The 26,766-nt window shown below is 42.2% G+C and overlaps 1 protein-coding gene across 2 annotated transcripts; it reads right to left on the bottom strand.

Annotated features, from left to right (window-relative positions):
- Window positions 1-1,084: 1,084 nt before the first annotated feature.
- Window positions 1,085-25,323, bottom strand: PIK3CG (phosphatidylinositol-4,5-bisphosphate 3-kinase catalytic subunit gamma). 2 transcript variants are annotated; one of them, XM_035127610.2, is made up of 11 exons: window positions 25,085-25,323; window positions 16,696-18,687; window positions 14,068-14,133; window positions 13,725-13,950; window positions 11,681-11,784; window positions 10,506-10,652; window positions 8,891-8,981; window positions 7,650-7,780; window positions 6,328-6,439; window positions 5,182-5,339; window positions 1,085-3,607 (listed from the first exon to the last, which is right to left on the bottom strand). In XM_035127610.2, exons 2-11 carry the CDS (start codon window positions 18,673-18,675, stop codon window positions 3,326-3,328), a joined length of 3,297 nt encoding a protein of 1,098 aa, XP_034983501.2. In that variant the 5' UTR covers window positions 18,676-18,687; window positions 25,085-25,323; the 3' UTR covers window positions 1,085-3,325. The 2 variants fall into 2 exon arrangements, with proteins under 2 accessions (XP_034983501.2, XP_034983502.2); XM_035127611.2 differs by lacking the exon at window positions 25,085-25,323 and adding an exon at window positions 21,602-21,826.
- Between the last annotated feature and the right edge of the window lie 1,443 nt (window positions 25,324-26,766).

Raw genomic sequence — 26,766 nt, 5'->3', positions numbered from 1 at the left:
GTCTAGCCCAGGCATGTCAAACTTGCAGCCCTCCAGATGTTTGGGCCTACAACTCCCATGATCCCTAGCTAGCAGGACCAGTGGTTGGGGAAGATGGGAATTGTAGTCCAAAACATCTGGAGGGCCGCAAGTTTGACATGCCTGGTCTAGCCCAAGCATCCCCAAACTTCGGCCCTCCAGATGTTTTGGACTACAATTCCCATCTTCCCCAACCACTGGTCCTATTAGCTAGGGATCATGGGAGTTGTAGGCCAAAACATCTGGAGGGCCGCAGTTTGGGAACGCCTGATCTAGCCCCAAGGGGCACAGCCTATAGCACTCGCTACAGAATTTGGCTTCCTAGCTTTGTTGTTGTTGTTTAGTCGTTTAGTCGTGTCCGACTCTTCGTGACCCCATGGACCAATAAAGACATGTATTTCCAGCTCTAGGGTTGAGATTGAAATAGATGAGGAATGTTTGGAGAAATCTTAGGAGCCAGAGGCAGTGCTGCTGAGTAAGGTATCCATTGGGCAAACAAAAGCAGATTAAATGATTACAAATGAGAAAATACTTGGTGCAAAATTAGAAAAGTTTTGCAAGGTTGTTCAATTTACCGTAATTGTTATTGGTGGTTAGGGTGAAATAATGTTCCTGCTGCCATTTGCCATATATTAGCACTCTAGCACTTGATATTATTTAGGGCATTTTCGGCCAACAGTGAGTGTTCCTGTGCCATTTGTTTACATGTGTGAATGTTAATGCAGCAGGAAGAGTGCAAGGAAGCCATTTTAAAACCAAGTGTACTTTCTAGCCAATAATTGCTAGTAGTCAGTACATACAACTCACTCACTAGAAATACAGAAAGTACGGTACATTTTCTGTTGGGTGTGAAAATGCCCTGAAAATGCATGTTGAACAACACCACATATGAAATTATGAATTTGAAATTCAATGAAAGAAAAGCAAAATCTTGGATTATCACCACTGTGTACTTACACTCCTTAAATCCCTGATTCACAAGGACAAAATAGAAACCTGACTTCCTCCTAATCAGTATGGAATATTTTCAGTTATAGAGTTTTGAAAGAAAATTATGAGAGAAAAATAGGTGTATGAGTATTGTTTAATCATATATAAACAAATCCTTTCAAAATTACGACACAGTTTTTAAAACTGTAAGCCTACAGTACACATACTGAGTTTTAAAACATATACAAGCAACTTTGTTAGAAAAGGTTTTCCTATTTCAGCCAAAATTACTTAATACATAAGAAATCACTGAACATAAGACAACAATTTTAATAGACAAGGAAAGAAAGAATTTCTTAATAAAGAGTCACAACAAATTACTTTGTTAATCTGGGTCACTGTGTTAAGTGACTCATGTAGACGAGAAAAAGATTAAGCCAAATCTATTGTGCTTTTTAACATTTAACATACATACTCTGTTACATACCAATTAATTGTTATGTTACGTAACACATGGAAGCCAGAATTTCAAGCCATTTTTGTTTTGGCTATATAAACACAATTCAGACAACATTTGCATTAGCAATGCTTTTGTAATTTTACAGTTCTAGAATCAATTATAAAATTCTCACCATCTTTCTAGTGAAGATCTTAACACACCTAGGGGTAGTGTTCAACTAATTTTTACTCAGAGTAGACCCATTAAAAGTAATGAACAAAACTAACTTCAGTTCATTAATTATAGTGCGTCTACTCTGAATACCACCCTTATTAGTTAAATTTAATATATAGTCTCTCTATATTCTGTTTTGATCGTGGTGCAGTACTAGATATAAGTGAATGGCCCATTAAAAATATATATATCGTTTGTTAAGCTGGGTATGACCATTGTGGTTCTGGATTGTGGCAGTGGTATGTATTTGAAAACTAAAACACCTGGCACTGAGAAAAATAAATAAGCTTTTGGCTTGTCAAAACATTTGGTAAACGAAGGAGAGGCTCTTGGACAGTGTTTCTTCTAGTACCACCATTATAAAGCTTTTAAATACAGGTTAATATTTCACTGAGTTTACTATTAATTAGTATAAATATATCACTGTGCCAGGCAATGAAAACTCACTTTTAAAAAAAGGAGGGGGGAAAACTTCAGAAGAAAGGTTGAAAACTTGAAACCTAACCGACACTGCCGAGAATGAAATTTAGATGCGTAAAATTCCTTTCCAAACAGTGCTTCTCTTGCACAAATAATCACTGTTACAGAGCTTTTCTCCTTCCACTCATAGGAGTAATAATAGGTACAGACTTCACACGCAGTACTGTAACTTAAGAATGGATCAGCTATTTACTACCTATCAACCCTAGCAGTCCCTGTCCCCCACCAATGCAAATTGGCTCCTGCAATTTGCTCTTCCATCTTCTTTCTTCAAAGGGATTATCTGAAACACTCTGTGATTAACTACCAGAGGAATCCACGGACAGTGGCACTTCAGCTTCCAGATGGATGAATGATTCCTCTTGTGTGAAATATTCATCCCAGCAACAGAGAGGATTTCTCGACCTAGAATGACACCGCTATGACGTTTCCTCTTCCAACTTCCTACCCTTAAAACAATGGAGTCCCTTTGCTAGTATTATGAAAGCAGAGAGCAGACTTCCAGCTTCTCTTTGCCCACCTCCATCTCTCCAAATCTTAACTGGAAGATCCTCCAACCCCTGGAGCAGGCTTGGGGCCTTCAGGTGGAAGAGGAGGAAGGAAACCCCAAGTTCACAAGTGGATACCTGCTCACACTACATTTGATCTCACTCAAGAGAAAATATTTGTAAATTACAGCAAAATAGAAAAAAAATCCTTCAGTAGCACCTTAAAGACCAACATGAAAGCTCATACCAAAATAAAACTTAGTTGGTCTTTAAGGTGCTACTGAAGGAATTTTTTTCTATTTTGCTTCGACTCAGACCAACACAGCTACCTACCTGTAACTTTGTAAATTAGTTTACTTAAGAATTAAATGGCTTAAAAAGAGAAAAATTACTTTAAAATTTATTCTGCATGTGGTCCAGTATTTCCAGAAGGTCTTTCTATCTTGTTGCAGGAGCTACACAAAACAATCAGCAAAGCAGTGGTGCCATCTAAATTTTAACATTAGGTTATTAAAACACCTGTGGCAAATAAGGGGGGAGAATGAAGGCCATTTCAACAAGGCTTTGTGTATGTTAAATCACCCACTGTGCAGTATCAACACCTCGACAAAAGTACTTTTTTAATGAGAGTTGGATTTTTGGCAGGGGAAAGTCCCTGGAACTGGGGTGGCCTAAAAGGCTAAGAACCGATTGCAACAGCAGGTTACTTTCTAGTTATTTGTGCATCTATTCACCATTAGGCAGAATGTTTCTCCACTCCTTGTTTGATTCCAAGCACAAGATGCAGAAACCAATTGAACTGCACAGTCCACCCTTTATCCCTACATATTTCGATCTGATCTAGGAAATACTTCTTAGCATCTTCTTCATTTTTGCCAACCGTCAGTGCATCGCGAATATACTCAATATCTTCTTTGCTAGTCAGCTGAGGCATTCCAGTCATCAGCATCATGGAAAACAGGATGATGAGAAGGTTTGTGTGATGCCGAAGAGCAAGGTAAGCCTTCACACAGATATCCTTTAGAGGCAAACAAACAAATCTCATTGAAATGACTATACGCTATGAAGCAACTTGTGGTTAGTCAGAAAAAACAGCACCCAAAATCAGTCCTCTTATCTAAATATGTGTGGTGAACATCCGTGTGAAATAGCACTTCCAATGGCTGCTATGCCCACTGACTCTACCCATTCTTCTCAAACAGCAGCAATAGGGTGTAGTGCTACTTTGGAGAACAGAGTCTAAAGAGATACACAGGATCCAGTAAGGATGCACAAAGTCCAATCCACCTAATTTTGTCACGATTGTTTTTGTGCTTCTGCAAATGCTTTGCTCTGGGTTGGTTTGAAAACCACAGACCTAACTTCTGTCCAACATGGAACTTTTTCTGCATGGGATTTAACTGGCAAGGAACCCTGGAGCTTTGCAGAGGATCCAGAGGCATGTTAGAAGGAGCACATTCTGTTCACATGGGATGCCAGCCACACTTTTTGGGTTTTGCTATTGCCCTGAAGAAGCTGAGTGGGTGGGTAGAGCTTGCAACCAGCACTCCATTTGCAACTGCAGATCAAAGGAGGTGGTCAGCAAGAGTAAGACTTTTTCGAGGAAGCTTGTCCAACATTTCTGATGCGTCCTGTGAGGAATCCCCAATAGACTTCCATGGAACTGCAGACTGCTAGCAATGCAGAGCATGTAAACCGCTAGCATGTGAATCTCCATACAGTTACAGCTAATGACTTGAGGGTCAACTATTGTGACTGATGAAGTAGGGAAGGAAGCACCCAGAGTTTCAGAAGCAGTCAGTGCTTCCAAGTCAAAGGATGCAGAAATGGAGGAGAGACTGCTTTTTCAAGACTCCACCCATCACCCAAGTTCTGGAGTGGCAGATGGAACATCAGAAGATAGGTAGAGAGGTTTCTAATATCTGTGCTCCCGCAGCCTCTTACGTTTGTATATTCATATTCACCCCACTCTCATAACTAGTGCACCATTGCCTATTTTATTGCATTTTAAATATATTGCAAACTGCCTCAAGAGTTTCAGTTGGTAGGTGGAATCCAAATGCTCCAATATAAATAAGGAAGTCTCTTACATATCTCATGCATAAACACGGGGAATCTGAAGACAACCCCAGCACATGAGGACATGCATCTGTACATGCTATTCTGTTGTACACATTTATATTTCCATATGCGGTGTAGAAATGTGGCATATGATTCAGCCCTACAGTACTGCTAGCCAGGATCTAGTATCAATTGTACAACATTTCTCTCCACACAAAGTATATATGGTAAAGGGTAGTTAGCCTTGCCACAGGGGAATAGATGGGTTGCGTTTTTAAAACCTCAAGGAATATTATGGTCTACTGCTGAATAGAAAAAGCATGCAGCCCCTAAATCATTTTGTTGCCCCTCCCCCTAAAATCCTTCCTCTGCTATTTTCTTCCCCTTCCTTCAGATTCAAATGTAGGGATCTTGGTCAACTTATTTTGCAATGCTGGATGATAACATGTTACAGCTAATATCCAAATCTAAGGTGTACTGCACATTTTTCTTATAAGGTTCATTCCCACTCATTGGTTATTGTTTTTATACCTGAAAATTTTGAAAGCGTGGACTCGTTTTCTTTCCAGTGGTTCCCATGAGAAACAGAAAATCCGGTGTTAATACAAAAGGAACTCTTTCCTTATTAATTCCAAGGAAGCTCTTGTAATTTCCAAGAATATGGCCGAAGTCGATATGAAATAGATTGCCTTAGGAAGGAGAAATCAATATTATGCTTAGTGATCATTAAAAAGACCTCATTGCAGGTGCAAATTAGTTTGTGATCTTGCATGCTTTTTTGACCTGGATATAGTTTGAAAAAGTGCTTCTTGTATGACTCAAAAACTGTCAGCCCTCTTCAGCCTCTCCCCCACCCAACTCTATTGACCTTACCTTTCCATGGAACTAGCTCTCTTAACTTTGTCAAATATTGCTTTTTCTTATAACCTAATGACTGAAAATTTGCATGTCTCTCCCCTTTCTGAGGATGAAAGACGAAGACGGACAGAACACTCTAAAAATGGTGGTCCAATACTGAATCTGCAGCCTTCTAAACAGACATTATTCTCTGGGTTATGCTCTAGACTGGGGGTGGGAAATGTTTCTGCAGGATTTAAGAGGGCTGGCTTGAATGTGGCGGGGAAGGGGAGCCAGTTTTGAAGAGAGCACCTCCAGGATGCAAAACATTGGCATACCTCATTCACCCAGTTCCCAGAGCAGCTGTGCAACTGTTTTAACTGTTTTAAAAGGTTTGCAGTTTCAGCAACACAAAGGATGGATTTTTAAAAGGGGGAAAGACAGACAGCTTGAATTCTGCCACTGCTGAGGGCTGAAATCTTAGACTGGCTCGCTGCTAAGTCTCTCTGTTAGGGGAGCTGTGAAGCAAACTCCAAGCTATGGGTGAGGAGCACATGATGGATGGTCTTGCAATTGCCTTCACACAAACATTGTACTGTCAGGTTCATTTTCTCCCAAAGTTTATTCCACCTTCCAGTCACCCACAGGTTTTAACCAAAACCTAACCTCTTCTCTAATCCTAGGCATGTAACAGCATTTTAAAAAAATAAGAATAATAATTCTAGGGTCATGGTAAACAGTAGACAATAAAGATTACTTACATTAACAGTGGCAGGCTTGCATTCAAATTACATTGAAATAGATGTCACCCGGGTGTGAACAAAGACAAAACACACTCACCTGACTCTGTGATCATAATATTGTCATTGTGCCTGTCTCCTATTCCAAGGACAAAGGTTGCCACGCAGTAACCAGCACACGAGTACACAAATCTATCCACGGCTGCCTGAAACTAATAAATTAAAGAAAGCAGCTGTAAAGAAGGGCCAAAGTTCACAGGCGGAGCCCATGATTTGCATGCAGCAGATCCCGGGTTCAGTCCTCAGCATCTCCATGCAGGGCTGCTGAAGTCCTTGTCTGAAGTCTGGGAGAGCAATTGCCTGCCTAGGTAGACAATACTGAACGAGGTGGATAAATGGTCTGATTCAATGCAATATAGCTTTCTGTGTTTCTGAGATCAACTTTAGTGCCAAAATTTCACTATTATAAAGAATAAAATGCTCTTTTTTCACAACCATATGTCAGCTTATGCAAAACTTTGCTTTCAAAGAACTGGCAGCTGTTGAAGCAAAACCAGATGCCTTCAGCTGCCCCACCTGCAACAAAACCTCTCTCTCCCCTACCAGCCTCTATAGCAGGCATCTCCAAACTTCGGCCCTCCAGATGTTTTGGACTACAATTCCCATCTTCCCCGACCACTGGTCCTGTTAGCTAGGGGTCATGGGAGTTGTAGGCCAAAACATCTGGAGGGCCGCAGTTTGGGGAAGCCTGCTTTATAGCCTCTCCAACACTTTGACTTTATTCCCAAAGGCGCCTTCTTCCATTGTCTCCCAAGACAGACAGAAGCCAACAAATAGATACTATGGGCTGTATCCAATATCAGTAATAAAGAGAGTAGGCTTGTTGAAATTAATGGACGTGACTAACTAATGTCTATTTATTACAGTGGTGGTATCTAGCTCAGTTATACTCTGAGGAGTATAAATGAGCTGGATACAACCTCTTAACATTTTTGTATGCTTATTGTCGTGGCCATTTTACAAGCAAGACAGAGAAGTTAATAAAAGCAAGCTGAAAGAAAATGGGAAGCCTTTCCTCAAGTCCCAAGTCAGACTCAAATGGAGAGTTTTAAATGCACCTATCTGAAGCAAGTACGATGTATTAAATGTAACAATACTTGTATCAACAATTTTATGCATAGTTATGTAGAGTGAGGTTGGAAAGTGAACACTACTATATAGTCTGCTTGACACAAGAATTGGCATTTCACTGAAAAGTGGTGTTGGGCTCTTCCAAAGGTTTCTGTGAGTGCTCCTGGTAGGAATGGAATTGTGTCAACCTAACTACTATAAGAATATTTTTTAAAAAAACATACAACAACTCAAAATAATTACTCATAATAATTACATTTTTTTAAACCAGTGAAAAGAAGAAATACTCACCTTTTCTTCAATTACACATTTATCCTTTAGCCACTGGTTTAATATTTCATCCTTAAAGGCTCCTGTGTTTCCAACTGTGCTTTGCTGGATTTTGGCAATCGTTGTGGCATCCTTTACAATTTCAATCATTCCTATAAAAAATTAAATGCATGCTAATATTCTACAATATATTTCAGAATGCTGTTTGTCCGTTCTCTATGCACTTAGCCATCTCTTAAGACACTGCAACCAAGTTTTGCATGATAGTTTCTGAGATCAGTGAGCAGGTTTCTTCCTGTGCTTGAATTCAACAGGATAACATTTTGAATCAAAATACTGGACTAAACCTTTCAAAACTGATTTGAACCAGATTCAAAACTGATCAAAAAAGTTTTCTTCTTCTTCTAATTCCTGATCAATGCCACGACTGAAACTGCTAGTATTCTCACACTAGATATTTTATTTCTCCTGCAAGGATTCTTAAACATGATTTATTTATTTTTGCAGAGTATATCACAGATTGTCAATCATGGCAACAGCAGTTATGTGTCCACACTGTTTGTGCAATCATAATAAAAAGGTTGGCGGTAAATGCAACACTTTGGTCTGCTTTAGCCTTTGCTGATTTTCCCCGGGCTCTCCATGTAATGGGTTCACAGAACCGAATGCCGTGTTCAAGTCTACAGTCATTCTGGACACAAGAATATCTAACTTCCTCCTTCTTAGAAAACCCCATTACTTTATTCAAGTAATTAGCAGGGATTCTTAAAAATAAAAAAAATCAGCAAATCCAATCTGTAGAAGTCCAAGACCCAGACATGTCTGTGAAATTAGAATAATTCATCTGCATGTAAGAGAACAGAAGTCCTTATGCAGCTGATTTTGGGACGGTGGAAAGACACCCCCCCCCCCAAAAAAAGAGATGGAACTCTTGTCAAGTATAGCTTAAATAGAATGGGAGGAAGGAGTCATTGCCTACTTCCATGTTGGGAGAAAAAACAACCTCAACACAGATGACAGCAATAGCTGCAAAAAATGTACCTGAGCAGGAATATGTTTGATACATGCACAGATCAAACACAACTTGCTATCATTTATGCATTGCTCTAGTTTACTTCAACTCATGGCCCTGAGATTAAGGGTCTCTTTGTGCAAGGGGAAGTCTAGAAGGACTGGTGTATAACATAACCCCACACAAAAATAAAACAACATTCCCAATTCCAAAAAGTTCTGTGGGGTTTTGATCTTGTTAAATGCTCTACCTATTTTATTTCCTGTAGAAATGCACCCATATGGCAACAGACATAAATCCAAGGATTCTTCCTCCCAGATGGACTCCATGATTCGAAGTATCTGGTAAAGCAAAAGACACAACAATGACTTGGGCTGCAATCCTATTCCTAATTGAATCCAGTTTGACTTGTTTCCGAGTAGACATGGTTAGGCTTGCACTGTTTAATCATAACTGTTAAGAAGCAATTTTAATGTTACAAAAAAGATTTAAGACATATCCATTTTGTAGAAGAGGCAAGCTTACGGAGAAGCAGAAGATTTCAGAATAAAAAGCTAAATGTGAAATGTATACAAATCTTTGCTCTGCTATCGGTCCTGATTCCACTGTCATCTCTCTGAATAAGACATTGATTCGTGTGAAGGGCTGAGACATTCCTCGTAAAATTGAACCAAAAAGCTGGGAGCACTTACACTATTCCAAGCCAGTCAAAATAAGGAAGCCCCATATACATTCTCATCAAACATAGAGAAGGGGTTCAGCACTGCAACTTGAAAGCATTACTACTTGGGCTATCCTGCAGTTGCAACTAGGATTCCTTCCCCATTGTTCTTGGAGTTGGCTGGGACTGGAGTTGGGTTTTCCCCCCCTCCTGCCCCTGCAGCCAAGGGGGCCTGGCTTAACAGACGATGTAACCATAACTTTTATATGCACTGAGAAACCAAGAACATTGTGTGGCTTGCTTTATTGCGATATTCGCTTCATTGTGGTGGTCTGGAACGAAACCATGGGCATAGCCAGCTGCCCCCTAATCAATAAAAAATCAATTAAAATACTTAACTAACTGAGGTTCTGCCCCTCCTGACATAAAGCCTGCCGCTACAACAAAAATCCTGGCTACGCCCATGAACTGAACTCGCAATACAGTGGTACCTCGACTTCCAAATGCCTCGACTTCCGAAGTCCGCTAACCCGGAAGTATTTTCGCACCACGCGCGTTCTGCACATGCGCAAAGCGCAAAATTGTGCTTTGCGCATGCGCAAAATGGACGCTTTGACTTCCGAAGAGCGCTGTGGAACGGATCACCTTCGGAAGTTGAGGTACCACTGTATCTCTGAGGTAGGCCTATAAATATTATGTACCCAGTATCAAATGTCTGGAAACAATGATTTAAGGCATTTAACTGTGGTTAAAAAAAAAAAGACCAAAAAATGACATCTATACAACTTGGGCCTCCAATGAAAGGGTCACAGCATTAACACCCTAAAAGGGTCTTCTTTCTCCCACAGCTGCAACTTTGGATTCAAACAGAAATCAAACATTGCTTTCAAATGTTGCTCTGACTCCCTATCCCACTTACTGCTTTACTTCTAGGTCACACCAATGCAAACTCTAAACTCTGGCTTTGTCTTGTAACTACCGGTAACTGCAAGCTGGGGGAGGGGGCCTATCAGTTTGTCTTCTCACACAGAGCCCCCTGTCCTTTGTTCTCTTAATGGCCCATCACCCAGGCAATCAGCTGAACACAGGAAATTAGCCTGGCTTATACTTTAAACACTTGCTGGATCCAGTGGTTAGAAGGATCTTGCGTACAGGCCTACCTCCTCCCCTGCAAACTTACAACACTACATAATGCGGATAATACCTGTAAAATAAGCATGTCCTGTCGCAGGTCATCTCCATGTTTGAAGATGATGCCAATCGTTTCATTGGATAAGGAAGTAGGATCTGCACATTTGAATTCTAGCCAAAGCGGTTTTTTCTTGGATGCCATTACTTTACACCTTTCTATCTGCAAGATACACATTCATATATTTCCTACAGCCAGAACCGATGTCCAAAGATTAACAAATCTAACAGTCATTTTGAAACAATGGATATACCCCCAGAGTTCATAAATGTAAAAAACTGTCTTTAGAAATATCTGCCAAAATTATATTGGGGGGTGGGTGTTTCACACATTGCCCAAGGTCCCTGTTGGGGGACTTGCTTCCCTCCCCCCCGGCCCCATTTTCAGGGCTGCAACCTTCCTCTTGTCTCCATGCAAGTTAATGGAGAAATTGCTCTTGCCATTAACTTGTTGAAGGGGAGGGGGGAAGTGTGTTGTGGGAAGGGTGCCACAGAGAGATGCAGCCCTCAAAGTGTTAGCTAATTTTGAATGTAGCCCTTGGGCACTGCCCAAAAGGACTTGCATCATACCTGCCAAGTCCCGGACTGCAGAATCCGGGACCGGCAGCCGCGTGACACCGGAAGTTGCGTAGACACAACTTCCGGTGTCACTCTGCCCATCTATGGGCACCAAAAATGGCCGTCGCCGACACCGGAAGTCACGTCTACGCACTTCCAGACATGCGTAGACGCGACTTTCAAAGCTGGTGGCGGCCATTTTCGGTGCCCATAGATGGGCAAATCAGAAAAAAAGGCCACCGGCAGGAGAATATAATGGAGAATAACGGGAGACAAAGTGATACGGGGTACCGCCGGAAAAGGTAAGAAAAAACGGGGGTTAAAAACTGGGTACTTGGCAGCTATGACTAGCATCCCTGCTCTACTCTCTCCCGGTTTTATTTTCCAGCTGGCTCGCAAGATTCCATGACTCCTGGAGACAACTGAGCATGCTCAGTCCTCACTAAGCAGTTTATTCATTCATTTATTTACATCTTTGGGATTTTTTTAAAAAAACCAAATGTCTGCATATTCTAGGGTTCACCCGATCATGCTGATACCTCCCCCTCTTGTTTCTCAGGGACCCTACTTTCTTCTATAATCCTGTTCGCAACTCAACCACCCAGGTTTATTAGTTGAGAGAATTATATTTACCACAAGCGCTCCTGCTTTCAGACCAGGGTCATATGGAACTCTAAAGCATTCGGGAAACTTGCTGTCCTGTAGTTTCTCAAGTTTCTGTTTGAGCTGTGCGATTACTGAAGTGACAATTCAAAAGAAAAAAAGGTCTGCGGTCAGAAACTAGTCAGGAGATAGTGGACAGCAACTTGGACAAGAGATTGCTAGCCCCATGGTACGCACACTCAGCCAGCCTACTTCTCAACTAGAAGTGGATTAAAAAGTCTATCAATGGAAGATGTGTTTGCCTCCAATCTTAAGGTTCATTTGAACTTTTCCAGCAGTGCTGGAGAATCAGATCCAGGTAAAGCAATAGAACCTCATCTCTCCATGGGCCAACACTGACTACTGGGCAGGACCACTCACCTGTCAATCACCTAATGTCACGATAACATCAGGTGACCCACTGAAAGCCGTGCATTCAGTGCAGTGGGCCAAGGCCTGCAGAACTCCCTCCCAACGAAGATTAAACAGGCTAAATTTCAGGCATATGACTAAGACTTTATTGTTCCAGCAGGCATTTTAAGGTAGTGTTCCATTTTATGATCATTTTTTATCATTTTACTGAATAATAATAATAATAATAATAATAGTAATAATAATAATAATAATAAATTTATTATTTATACCCCGCCCACCTGGCTGGGTCTCCCCAGCCACTCTGGGCGACTTCCAACAAAAGATTAAAAATACATTGAAACATCAGTCATTAAAAACTTCCCTAATTTTGTGTGGATCATTTTAGGTAGGCTACACTGTTTAGAACTGCAAATAATTAAGCAGCATATGAAACTCTGAAACAAACTTGGTCCCATAGCATCTGAAATTAAACTGTGGGTGCAAGCGTGCTGTGCACAGCTCTTGCAATCTTCAATTATCAGCTGATTGTCAGTGCTTGCATAAAGTTGTGTATGGTGCTTTGAAGCCCCACAATCAGCTGGTTGCCGGGACTTCAAAGCAATACACAGAGCTCTATACAAGGCCTGGACTTTGCAGGGGGTTGCAACTTTTTTGGGGGGGTTAACCAAATTGGTAGCACAACTGGTCATTGTGACTTGACCAAAATGACCACATGGGCCAAACAGAGTGGCTTGATGGGGTGTCTAATTTAGGCCCATAGGCAGGATGATCCCCACTAGGAGTCATGATCAAGATCGAACACTTATTGTGGCGGATTCCAGAGTATTAGCATCTCGTCTGAATTGAAAATGCTAACAAAGATGCTACTCAGAATGGGGCTGTTGTTATTATTATTCTCTTAATCCTGCTTTTCTGTTAAAACAACCAAAGAAACATCCAAGAGAGGCAGGGGGGGGGGCTTCGGGGGCAGGGGAGGGGGAGGAGGACAGAAATCCAATCATAAAATGGACCACTTCTGACTGTTCACCTGCGTGGGATACTTCTGTGGCAGGGGAGGACCCATGGAGGGGGGTGGGAAGAAGGTGGAAAAGGTGTTCATGTATGTACCATCTTTTGTAATTTGTAAAATCAATAAAAATTATGTTTTAAAAAAAAGAAAGAAACATCCAAGAGAACAAAATAGAAATAAACAACATACATCGTTTCAAAACATCATTTCATACACAGCACTAGAATGGCAGCACTAAACCATCAGTAAAAATGCAATGGTTTAAAAAGAGCAGACCATAAAAAGTTCTGAAAATAGCAGATGAAACAAACACTTGGTTTCGGTGCGGGGATGAGCTTCGTAAGCCGTGTAAAAACAAAAAGCAATCCATTTTGAAAACTACATCTGCACCACCTACCAAGGATGCAAAGGCACCACAGAATTTTGCGAATTACCTTTCATTACACCAGAGGTATGGTGCGGGTGGCCCCCTCCTGAACTTGTTGAGACTCTACCTCCTATCAGCCCCAGAGCTCCTGGCCAAATAGCAAAGGATGATGGGATTTGTAGTTCAGGGAAAAAATGAAAAGGCCACAACTTCCCTATCCCTGCATTACACACAATAAAACCTTAACATACAGGTGAGATTGTGCTTATAAGATCTGCACGTACCTTGAGGTGTGACATCATGCTTTTCCGCAGAAACTGCCTTCATGTCCATTGTCACTTTATGCAACAGCTCAGTTACTTGAACCTGCTTCATAAAGTCTTGCAGCATGGCTTTCCCACAGCCTCTCAGATAAGCTTCCAGGATCACAGCAAACCTTTGCTGATAGTGCATGGATTGTGCAATCTCGCTTCTCAAAAACCAAAACAGAAAGTGTCCTATTCTTTTGTTCTATTGAGTGGGAGGAAGAGAACATATTAAGAGATGAGATTATCTTCTCAATTAAAAAGTCTTAATTCTGGCAGTATTTGTACATTTCATTTTCTTTAAAGAGTTTAGAATACTTACCCTTAAGCCACGTTTTAGAAGAAATCGGGCTAATGCACTGTCATGATAAGGCTCAAATTTCACAGCCTGAAAAACAGATAACAAAAGTAAGTGGAGAGGGACATACATACCATTAATGCCAAATAAAAGGTAAGATTATTAAGGTGACTGTACCAGGGGGTGGTGTGCGCAGCAGGATAGAATCACACACATACAATTCGTTTATGGATTTGATCGTGCTTTAATTTTTAAAGACACAATCAGAAAGTTAAACATGCAGACCATTTTGACTCAGAACCCATCTTCCCTTTACTAAGTGTGGCAAGACAGAACAAGAGCAGATAAAAATATGAAAGTAAAGCTCTAGCAAAGCTACAGCTTACTACCTTGTCAGCAACTAACCTCCTGGAAATTCCAGAGCAAATAACGATGTTTTAGTTGCTTTCAGCCAAGCTGCCTTATGCCTGAACTGTGAGACAGATAAAAGCAAGTTTGCAGGCACCACCAGCCAGCTGTTTGGCAAAACACTCGGCAAGGCAGTACTTTGAAAGGGGCTTCTGAAGACTCGTGCAGGCAAAAATAAAGACACCTGGTGTCAATGTGTCTTCAGGTGATTGACAGGTGGGCAGCTCCACCCCCTGTCAAATTTTTCCCATGAGCTGTGGGGGAAGCGAATTGTAGAGCTGGAAGTGTCCCCTAGGGTCATCTAGTCCAACCCCCTGCCATGCAGAAATCTCAGCTAAAGCATCCATGACAGATAGCCATCCAACCTCTGCTTAAAAACCTCCAAGGAAGGAGAGTCCACAATCTCCTGAGGGAGTTCGTTCCACAGTCAAACATCTTACTGTTAGAAAGTTCTTCCTGACATTTAGTCAGAATTTCCTTTCTTGTGACTTGAAGCCATTGGTTCGAGTCCTACCCACCAGAGCAGGAGAAAACAAGCTTGCTCCATCTTCTATGTGACAGCCCTTCAGATAATCAAAGTTGGCTATCATATCTCCTTTTAGTCTCTTTTCCAGGCTAAACATACCCAACTCCCTCAAACATTCTTCATAAGGCTTGGTTTCTAGATCCTTGATCATCATTCTGGACTCACAGCTGTCCATGGAGGCGCAGGTCAATTCTGTGTCCAGGGCAGCTGTCTATCAGATCCATCTGGTACGCAGGCTGAGACCCTACCTGCCTGCAGACTGTCTCGCCAGAGTGGTGCATGCTCTAGTTATCTCCCGCTTGGACTACTGCAATGCGCTCTACGTGGGGCTACCTTTGAAGGTGACCCGGAAACTACAACTAATCCAGAATGTGGCAGCTAGACTGGTGACTGGGAGCGGCCACCAAGACCACATAACACCGGTCTTGAAAGATCTACATTGGCTCCCAGTACGTTTCCGAGCACAGTTCAAAGTGTTGGTGTTGACCTTTAAAGCCCTAAACGGCCTCGGTCCAGTATACCTGAAGAAGCATCTCCACCCCCATCGTTCTGCCCGGACACTGAGGTCCAGCACCGAGGGCCTTCTGGCGGTTCCCTCGTTGTGAGAAGCCAAGTTGCAGGGAACCAGGCAGAGGGCCTTCTCGGTGGTGGCGCCTGCCCTGTGAAACGCCCTCCCATCAGATGTCAAAGAGAAAAACAGCTACTAGATTTTTAGAAGACATCTGAAGGCAGCCCTGTTTAGGGAGGCTTTTAATGTTTAATAGATTTTTTTATTTCATTTTTCTGTTGGAAGCCGCCCAGAGTGGCTGGGGAAACCCAGCCAGATGGGCGGGGTATAAATAATTTATTATTATTATTATTATTATTATTATTATTATTATTATTATTATTATTATTATCTTAGTTGCCCTCTGTACACGTTCCCACTTGTCATCATCTTTCATCTGAAACACATTTCATTTTAAGATGTAACATGCCATTTTACCACATTGGGGCACTTTCACCAAGGGTACATTTGTCAGCTGACAAGAAGAATTGTAATTTTTAGTGCAACACAGACTACTTTGACCTAAACACAAGCTAGCAAGAACCTTATAGGGGATGAAGGTATACAAAAGCATGTTGTTTGGTTAGAATGCTGTTCTACTACTCTTACACAGGCAAAGATTCTGTGGTAAAAAGAGAACTTTGGATATATTGACTACTTCATACATTTATGCTGAGCAATGGATGGTTGCAAAATCAATTGGAAACTTGCACATCTGAATGGACACAATAGACATGAGATAAGTCATATCACTTAGTCCTGGAGAACCTCATGTCCAGGAGTCAACCTGAGCATTTTTGCCTGGATGAAATGTGTCACTGAACCCTGATAATGCTTCTTGCTTGCTGGGACTGAGGACAGAGAGAGGGGTGTGAGTGTGTGTGGAAATTAGCCACATAAAGGTGAAATTTACATTAACTGCTCCACCCACTTTTGCTTCAGGCCCCACCCACCCTTGGCATGTCCCCCCTGTAAGGTTGTTCAGAACAGAATGTGCACCTCAAGCTGAAAAAGATTCCTCATTCCAACTTTGTGGGACCTGAAAGGCAATCTGATCAGTTCACACATTCAGATGCACCAGGCAATAGATGTATGCCCATCATGCTGCCCAAAGCTTTTCATGTTCCCTTAAAAAGAAAAGAAAAGAAAATGGAATGAATATCCATCATACCTGAACTAGCTGCAAGAGATAATGAAGAACATCATCATCTTCTAAACCCTCCAGTTTTTGCACCGCCATCGCTCTCACGTTTTCATCGGAAAAGTTACAGTCTAAAAGTTGCATTGTCAATCCAACATCCAAAGTGCTTTGGTCCCAAGCATCTCTCTTGGATAATAATTGGTATGTTTCAGCTACTATTTCTTGCTGTCCCCATTTCACAGAGCTAAGCAGCTTAGGGTATGCCTTTGGGTGCTTTATACTTTCATACCGGAAATGCCACAGTAACTCTTTGTCTTCAGGGGTAAGTGGATTAAGCAGGTCCGTGGCTATGATCTCTTCAAGCTGCTTGCGCAGTTGGTTGGGCATTTCAGCTCTGGCCCTGTCCGCTTGTGGCTCAGATGCTATCTTGTGTTTGGGCAAGGCTATGGGGTGGCAGTATTTGTCCAGGACAATGGAGACAGCCATGGAATTGTCTTTATCTGGATTTGTGGCTGAAGTAAGCTTATCGGCATTTATACTTCCCTGCTCTTCCCCTTTGCCTGGAAATTTCCACATATGAAGCACGTAGTCACCAGTCCGGAGCAGGGACCGGTGGTCTATCAACAAAATGTTTACATAATAGAGAAGCTGGGTTTTGCATTTAGCGTCAGAACTTGGGGAATCATGCAAATGGAGGTTAGCCTTTGCAGCCGAAGCTGGCGCTTTGCCACAATATACCTGCAGGGTCAGAAGTGCCCCTTTGGGCAAGTCTTTGATCTTGATATCAAACTCAAGCCAAGTGTTCCACAGGACTTCTTCAGTAAATGGTTTAGCTGTAGTTCTTTTCTGTGAAAGGAGCTGCTGCCCATGTTGAATATTAGCCTCAACAAATACAGTAAGGTCTGCGTTTCTTGGAAGCACAGGGATATCAATGCCAATTATTTTGACCCTGAATTTCCTGTTGCAATCCCACAATGATATAGTGAATACTCTCTCGTGATCCTTGCCATCTATTGTCAGCTGTTCATGGTATCCTGACACTCCAGTGCAGTCGTCCACTAAGGGCCACTCCTCTTTTTGTACCTCATCCTGGTTTGGGTCAGGTGGATCATCCAGGACCAGGTGAATTTCATCCTCATTCTTGAGGCACTGCCTTATCCAGTGGAAGTTTTTGAGAGGTGTGTCTCCTACAATATACTCATCCCTGCCACTCACCCTCAGAACAAAGTTCAGCTCACTGTAATCTTCAGGAATATTCATCAAAGATTTCTTCTTTGCCATTTTGGTGAAAAAACTCTGAAGGATGAGATCTGGACTGTCATCAATAGGTACTTTAATCTTTTGGCTAGTTGTTCCTCTGTGTATATTTATAAAAATATTATTATTGACAATTTTACTAAGCAAGTAGTCTGGAAGTGGTTTGGATGTAATCCAAGGGTGCATTGAATACAATTTTGGATCTCTGCAGGTTACTTCAATTGTCCGTGGAGTGACTAACCTGCGTCGAGCAAATTCCAGCTCGTCATCATGCACATTACTGACATCAGTAACATCATAGCCAATCAAATAATTGAGTTGCTTTTGAAACTTCTGAACGTCCTCTGTGGGCTTCTGCTTTTGGATCACATGAATTTTGCCCACTTTCTTTTGTAGCACTTTCCAATACAATATACAGTCAAGGGTCTGTATTATTTGATGCTTGTCATAAATTTCATACCACTGTCCCTTCTTTTGGTACTGAAGAACAAATTGATCTGGAGTGAATTTATGGTAGAAATCCGAGGTCTGGTTCCTCTCTATTGCTCGCATCCAAACTTGTGCTTTCATCTGCTCTACTGTACAGTTGCTGGCTATATCTATTAGCATGTTGCTTGTAGGTAGAATGAACTCAATGGATATCAATTCAGTTGAAGACAAGTTGCTTGCTGTACAGTGTGGCTTCATCCTTCTCCTTCTTCGCTTGTTGTCGTCTCTCATAACAACAGGTTGTTCACCGCTCACCAACTCCATGCCACAGGAAGACTAGAAACACAAAAGAAAAGATCGGGTCATTTTTAGTCCTTTGTCATCAGCATAGTTCAGCTTAATTTTCAATTAAATTATTTCTGCTGCATTTTCCTTGAATTCAATAATCACCATCAGGAATACATAAATGCCAGCAACATGAGCCAGCCGAAGTTAAAGCATTTTTAAGTCCCTTTGATTTCCTTCAATAGTATTTAGAACAACTTAAGTTCAGGAAATATTGGATGCAACCCAGCCAAAAAATCTGGACAGAATGGGTTGTATCCGCACTAATCCTAAGTGGAGTTCCACTAATGGATTTCTCCTGTTAGCAGCAGAGGACACAACTTTTCCTGATTTCACCTTCCCCTGCAGCCACCCTTCAGAAAGCATATCAGAGGGCTGGGGTACCATCTGGGATAGGGTGGGAGTAGTGCAAGGTAGGGTGGGGGCTAGCCAGGTTTTTTGCCCCAGATGAAGACTCCAGAGAGGTGCCATTGAGGTTCCCAGCCTGTGCACAGGGAGTGTCAAACTGGGTCTTTGTTTTGCCCCCTGGTGCAAGGGGCTGCTGAAGGGGAGCCTCTACTGAAATAGGTCCCAATCTTTTTTTGGACCACCGTCCCCTTGGTTCCATTAACTCATCTTCAATGCTCCCTGTGCTATGAAATTTCCTCTGAAAACCATTATTCCAAACAGCAGTTTGAACACCTCCCCCCAAGGGAAGATAATAACCCAATAAAATTCAAACAGTAAAAATAAATTGTACATTTATTCAAAATCCAGTTAAAACTTTTTTTTTTAATTTTATCCAACAAAATTGAATTTAATCCAGTGGTACCAGCTCTTCAAAGTCTGATAGTCATTTTAACTTACAGCATCCCCCCCCTTGCTTGTTAGTGCCTGGTAATCCCACTGCCCCCCAAGGAATGGTACCACCCTCTTTGGAAACCACTGATCTACTAGATCAGAATCCCTTCTGTCAACGAAAGGAGCTCTTCCATTTGGAGAAGGGCATGTCTAGATCCAACTCAAAGTAGGTTTTTAAAAATATAATCCAGGGGTGGCCATTGGCCAACTCCCAAGAGACTGCGATCTACTCACAGGGTTAAAAACTGGCAGGGAGCTTTTTCCAGGGAGCTTTTTTAGGGGAGCCACAGTTTTTCAGCTTCTTTGGGGGGAGCCAATGATCTACCAGTGATCTACCGCAGACGTCCAGTGATCTACCAGTAGATCACAATCTACCTGTTCGACATGCCTGATATAATCTATTGCCTCATAATGACAGCAGATGAAATATGGAAAAGCTTTCAGATTGTACCACAACACTATACTGCTCTTCAAACTTCAGATTTGACTCTGTGAACCCCTAAACCTCGAGGTTAAAGAGATTCTTTCTTGGTTTAGTGAATGTTTTCTATTTCATTTACAAACTCATATGTCACTTAATGCCAAAGTAGGCTTCTAAGGCATTTGCAAAGTATAAATGCAAGTTACAGAAACATTTAAATTGTTAAAATATACAATAAAGCAAACTCATTAATAACACTACACAGCAACTAAAACAGAAATTCCAGATCAAGGGAAAGACTGTGCAAACAACGGAAGAGCAGGATACTCATCCAGATATTGACCAGGCCAAGACCTGCTTAGCTTCAGGAATAGAACTTCATCTTGGAAACATTTTCTTTGAAATTCAGCAGCTTCAGTTATCTTTTTTAATTTTAGACTTTCTGCTTGGTTGGTTCTTAAATAAAACACAGTAAGCACTCAAAAAAGCACCCAAAAATGCCCATTATAATAACGTTAAATTATAAGTCGCAAGCCATTCACTCAAATAATGTTTGCTAGGCTACTGTGATAATTACCAAAGTTTTTTTTAAAAATCCCCAGGGTTTGGTTGTGCTCAGCCACAGTTTTTATTCTGGCCCCTAAAATACTAAAGCTGAAGTCTGGAAACAGAAAATATTTTTGCAGCCCTGCATAAGAGATGTTAACATTCTTTCCGATGCCATCAACACCACAATTTCTGTCAGCTTTCTTTAATAGGAAATTAAGCACAACCTTTCCAAATATTTAAGTTGGCAACCTTTCCTAGATATGCTAAAACCCTAGAGGCACTGTTGAATTATCAGCCTCATGTTCCTGGATAACAATAATATTTAACAATGCCTTTACTGTACTAACTAATTGAATCGGTATGCAGATCAGAAAGTATGTACGGTACATAATAATTTAGCCGTCACATGTATCTCTCTCTGTATTTACTACATTTACAATAAAACACAAACATTGTCAAAACAATAACACAGTTTGTCAAAGAGAGGTAAAAAAACTCCACAGAAGATCTGAAATGCACAGGCAAGAGGATTTTAAAACAAAGATACAACAACAACAACAACAACAACAACAACAACAACAACAACAACAACAACAACGTTAAGATCAAACCTAAAACCATCTAGTCCAGTATATTATTTTCAAGAAGCAGCCAGCCACGCCTTCTGAAAGCTCACAAGCAGAGAAGGTTTGATTCCCCCCCCCCAGTTTGTCTCAAGTTCATTCTGTCTTTCCACCTTATCTGCTAATGACAACAAGACATTAAAGTTGCTTCCTTACTGTTTCAATTCTGCTACATCAAATGAAATGAAAGTTAACCAACCTAGACTATCGCTGGTTAAGTTTGCCCTTCTTATATAGAACTGTGTTGCTCAACAATAGCATTTCTTCAGAATGGATTTTAAATGCACAAACCTACCTGTCGGTAACCCCTCCCGACTTTAACTTCCCAGAAAGCTTTCAAAAGAAAGATGGGAACACAACCAACCCAAAATGGGATGGCATAAATTACTGAACAGCATTCTTAGTTTTCTAAGAGCCAACTGAGAGGAAACACCATTTTAAAACACCGGCACAACATTTAACAAAACATTACCCCCAATTGCAAAGCAGAAACTGAGCTCCTGGAGAAGACTCATCTGTACAGATTTTAAGTCTGGCTGCTTTAAAATGACAATCATTTGCAACATGAAGAGTAGTTTGTGTAGGCTGTTCCGCTTTTCTTGTTTGTCTTCATAAGCAGATGCAAAGGAAGTGCTCTAGTAACCAGGAAGGAAGCTTTAACCCACTTGGTTATAAAGAGGATTGCATTATATATATTCGATGCTTTCCCTATTAGAGCAGTCAAATACACGCTTACCATAATAGCAACCTTAAAAAGAGGAACAGGTTTTTTGACCCATACATGTGGAGACATATGCTAAAAGTTGCCCAAAAGAATAGGAAATGAATTAATTCAGCATAAAGGAAAACAGCAGTCTATGAATCATATGTAGTAATAAACTATTCTAAGTTTAGTGGATCACCAACTGCACCATGCCTCCTTGGGAGGCACAGAACACTTGGAGTGGATTCTGTGAAGTTCCAGGGAGGGATCCAACTCTGAGGCCGGTGCAGCCTTCCTCCCAACAGCCACTAAGATCTGGCTGGGTTAAATGCCCCTTGACAGAGAGTCCTCCCTGATCCATGTTGGATCTATAACTCTGTCCCATCCCAATACATTTTGCAAAGTGCATCTGCTTTGTACTAATGGCCCATCCCTTTGTGAGATTTAGGAGGGATCAGAGATGCTCTGTCCTACTCTTTTTCTAATGCCAATGTTGGATTCATGAGCCCACCCACAGATCCTTGCACACAGCACCAGGCTGAATGCACACAACATGCTTATGTGTGGAACAAATTATTGCTACTGGGTTGGGGAAGCTAGATGTTAAATCAAGCTTAGAAGGGTAGGACCGAGCTCAAAAAGTCTGAGAAACACTGGCTTGGCTAGTAACTTGTTAATAATAACAACCAGTAATTGGATAAGTACACACCATGTTGTTTAAGCTGTAAAATGGCCTGGTTCAGATCTAACACTAAACCAAAGCTGAGCATCACATTGATCAGACTCAGCAAGCCCAAATGAAGTACACTGCTACTTATGCACGAGCCAGGAATCCTGGTTTAAAACAAGCAATAGTTAGTTGCTAAACAAGCCTGCTTGATTACTCATACCTTTATGGTATGAAGCTGGCTGGGTTTCCCCAGCCACTCTGGGCGGCTTCCAACAAAAATATTAAAATACATTGGTCTGTTAAACATTAAAAGCTTCCCTAAACAGGGCTGGCTTCAGATGTCTTCTAAAAGTCTAAACTAAAAGCAACTACTGTACTGTAACCACTGCTTCTTGCTAACCAAGACTCACTACACCAAGATTATTTGAAACTAAAAACAAGCATGGCTCAAGGAAGGAGGAGCATGCAAGCCACTAGGGCTACATACAAACCACACATTTAAAGTAAATTCCCCCCACCCCCTTCCAAAAAAGAATCCTGGGAACTATAATTTATCCTTCACGCTACAGTTCCCAGGATTCCTTTAAGAAGAAATGTGCTTTAAATGTATGGTGTGTATGCAGCCTAAGTCATCCAAATAGCGTGGATGGTTTTAGTGTTATATGAACCAGTATTTTCTCTTTTAAGCAAGCAATCTAAGGGAGTCAACCTAAATGGAGGAACTGGGCTTGTTTTTGATACAGTATATGATATTAACTGAAGCGATGCAGAGCACCAAGATCATTGGAATAGAGCAAGCATCTACAAACTACTGCTCTGGGAAATAAAAATGGAGGGAAAGATTTGGGGCCTGCACGAATATAGATGGTACACACCATCAATTGATGAGAAGATCTGCAGTCTTTTAATAAAACTATTACGGGTTCCAGACATGTGCTTTTTTTATTGATGGTTACTCTAGAACAAAAGGCCTGCTGGATCTCAGACACTGGAGGCTAGTCCTTTTCATCCTTGCAACCACCACACTGCTGCACCAAGGCCAAGGAATCCTCACTGTCATAGCAATGCTTGTTTTCATCGTAAGGTAAGACAAGCCACTGACAAATCAATCAAGATACTCCATTGACAAGGGAACCTATAAACCCACATGTATTGTTTCCAGCAGGTGGCTCAGTGCCACCCGCTGGAAACAATACATGTGGGTTTATAGGGCTTGCTGATCAGAAGGTCGGCGGTTCCGCGACGGGGTGAGCTCCCGTTGCTCGGTCCCAGCTCCTGCCAACCTAGCAGTTCAAAAGCACATCAAAGTGCAAGTAGATAAATAGGTACCGCTACAGCAGGAAGGTAAACGACGTTTCCGTGTGCTGCTCTGGTTCGCCAGAAGCAGCTTTGTCATGCTGGCCACATGACCTGGAAGCTGTACGCCTGCTCCCTCGGCCAATAACGCGAGTAAGTAAGCCTTCAGGGAGAGCTTACTCTAACTCAGAACACCTTGCTAAAATCACAACTTGACTTAGGCAAGAAAAAGCACCTGCAAGGCACCTGTTTTGAGTTGTGATGGTTTATACAGAGCTGCTGAACACCCCTAGTAAACATGCCTTTTGCAAAACCACATTTCTCTTTTGTGCCTCTAATGTGCTAAGAAAAACATTGATGAAGTTAGAATTGAACACTGGTAAGTGTGACAGGCTGACCAAGGAGGAAACTGGTCTTCATTTATAGAAATGAATGTTAAAGCACATAAATAACTCTGAATACTATGTTACTGCTAATTTGATTTTTTTTATTACTAAAATACACTTCCCAAAAAAACATGCCAGACATCTCCTAAACACCAAGCAGGAGGAGAGTTGTTTTTCAAAAAACACAATCGTCCATGCCCTAGGGCCTAATGTATGCCATATACCTCCCTCCACAGTTCCTTGGATAGATTTTGCTTGTGTAAAGACAGGAACAGGAGCTTAAACCGGAGCCTAAAATAATGGGGTAGAGTTCAAGAGACTACAAAAAGCCTTAGAAACGCACGGCAAGAGTCTGAAACACTTTGTGCCCTTTACATTTGTAATAACTTCCAACACAAAAACACGGAACTACTCTCACAATCTATTTCTTACTCTCTTTGAGACTAGGGATAACAGTGAAAAAATTGTGTGTTGGGGGAGGCGTCTTAATCAGCAAAAAGTTTTATTTACATCTACCAAAACCTCCGTGTGTGTGTGTGCCTTTTTGACACAACACCTTTCCAACTATTAATTTTTAGAACATCCACCTTTATTATTATTATTTCCCCCCGAATTCCCTATTACAGTAGCAGCGCACCAGAATGAAACTAATTTTTAACACGAGAGCAGCGAGAGGCCCAACCGGTCATTCAACTTTTTAGCAAAGTTTTCTCACTGCCGCGAGACGGAGAGACCCAGGTGAGGAGCTGGATCAGGTACAGGTACTTTCAGGAGGAGGAGGAGGAGGAAGTCGCCGCCAGAGAGAACGTCGCAGCAGGGCGACGAACACACACGCGTTCATGCATCCACACATGCACGCAGTCCTCTTCCTCGTCCTCCCGGGTTCTTTGCTCTACTTACTGAGGCCGCCAAGGGGAGAGCGAGCCCGCCTGCCTTCCGCCGCGCACGCAGGTTGCTTGCCTGCCTGAGCCCCGCAGCGAGGGCTGTGCTTGTTTACATGGCCAGCTGCCGGCTCGGTTGCCCCCGCGTCCTCTCGTTTCCCCGGCAGGGCCCTTCCCAGAAACGCCTCTCGAGGAGCCTCGGCTTCCTCCAGGCCAGAGGGCGGGAGCTGACCAGCACCTGCCCAGGCGGCGGCGTTGGGCGACGGCGGCCTCTCTCTCGCCCCCTTCCTCCCAAAAGGCGAAAGGCAGCGCGGCCTAGGAAAGGCGGGAAGAGCCCGCCGCGGAGGGTAGGCCCGAGCCAGCGCTGAGCGGCTCGTTCTGAGGGGAAAGGATCCGCCAGAAGGGAGGCCGCCGCTGTGCCCGGCCTGGGCAGCTTCACCGGCCGGAGGCGAAGGCAGGGAGAGGCTGCCAAGGGCCACGGACATCGGGCAGGAGTTTTCTTCCTCACCTGCCCTCCCTCGCTGTCTGAATTTCGTGTTTTACTTTATATCGAGGCTTGGGGCGAAAAGCCAAGTTTGGCCTCGTGAAGAGTCCAGTGCGGAGGAAGGGCCGCCAGTCCGAGGCCCAGGCGAGTCTGCGGAAGAAACGAGCTAAATAAAAATGCGAACACGTCGGAGAGCGAGGAACGGATCCTCTCTTAAACAGAGGTTAAAACGCAAAACGTTAGAAAGGGAAGGAATCCGCGCACAACTGAATAAAGTTATGTGAGGCTGTTGTAATAATTGTTCATAAACGTGTACATGAATGTACAGGCATATGTCTGAAGCAGCACAGGAAGACAGGCCTGACTGACACCATTTTGACTCTCTCTGACCAGAATCACACATTTCCACATGACTATCAACTTGAGAGCCATAATCCTGTAAGCTGGAGGCTCTGCCAACTGGACGTTTCCCCATCAATGGTGCCAGACTGCTAGCCATCTCTTTCACTATGGAAGACTCCTCCGAACAAAAGATAGTGATCAACTTTTAGGAAACTGTTAATTTTTCCTTGTGTTTAGGAATTCACACCTGGGAGGGGTGAGAGGAGGACTAGGAGGTGTCAAAAGTGCTCAGATTTCTACCTTGAACCCTCCTTTTTTGTGAGGTATTGATTACATAGCTGTGATGTAGGAATGATGTATTGGGGGTGTTTCTTGGTGATGGGAAAACTGATAAAAGTGGAGGTTCTCTTTTGTTCTGGGTTCCTTCCTTGATCTCTTGTGTGAGGGGAAGGACCCTGTTGCAACAGCAAAAATAAAGGCTTTGCTTCTCAAAATTCTCTGGTTGGCCTCTGTTATATTCTCCGACCGATGGAGAACCCAATAAGGGCTCTTGTGTACCCCATAAGAGCAGATTTTTGCTTATTACAAGGCCTAAGTAAAAAAAAAAGCATAAAAACAAAGTGAAGATTCTGACTCTTCCCTAGGAAGACATAGCATTGTTTCTTAGGGAAGGTCCTCACAATTGCATATTTATCTTGTCCACCCAATAGATAAGCTGCAAACACATAAGTTGGCCTATTTACCAGCAGTTACGCTTTTAAACTATCCAATTGCCTTAAGTTCTCTGGGTGGTTTACAATAAAGGGTTAAAAACCCAAAAAATACAAAGCAGCAAAAACAACACGTTTCAAGTTAGTGGTCTCTGCACTGCAGCC

The sequence above is a fragment of the Zootoca vivipara genome, chromosome 10 (assembly GCF_963506605.1).
Source record: "Zootoca vivipara chromosome 10, rZooViv1.1, whole genome shotgun sequence".
NCBI classification, from domain to species: Eukaryota; Metazoa; Chordata; class Lepidosauria; order Squamata; family Lacertidae; genus Zootoca; species Zootoca vivipara.
The sequence above is the reverse complement of the archived record's forward strand: the minus strand, read 5'-3'. Positions and strand labels throughout refer to the sequence as shown.

Bases quoted from the DNA above. Each gene is read 5' to 3' on its own strand.
- PIK3CG (XM_035127610.2), bottom strand. From the start codon at position 18,675: ATGGAGTTGGTGAGCGGTGAACAACCTGTTGTTATGAGAGACGACAAC. The intron at 11,785-13,724 runs GTACGTGCAGAT...TTGTCACTTCAG, and splicing joins GCATGATGTCACACCTCAAG to TAATCGCACAGCTCAAACAG. The intron at 6,440-7,649 runs GTGAGTATTTCT...TTAATTTATTAG, and splicing joins AATGTGTAATTGAAGAAAAG to TTTCAGGCAGCCGTGGATAG.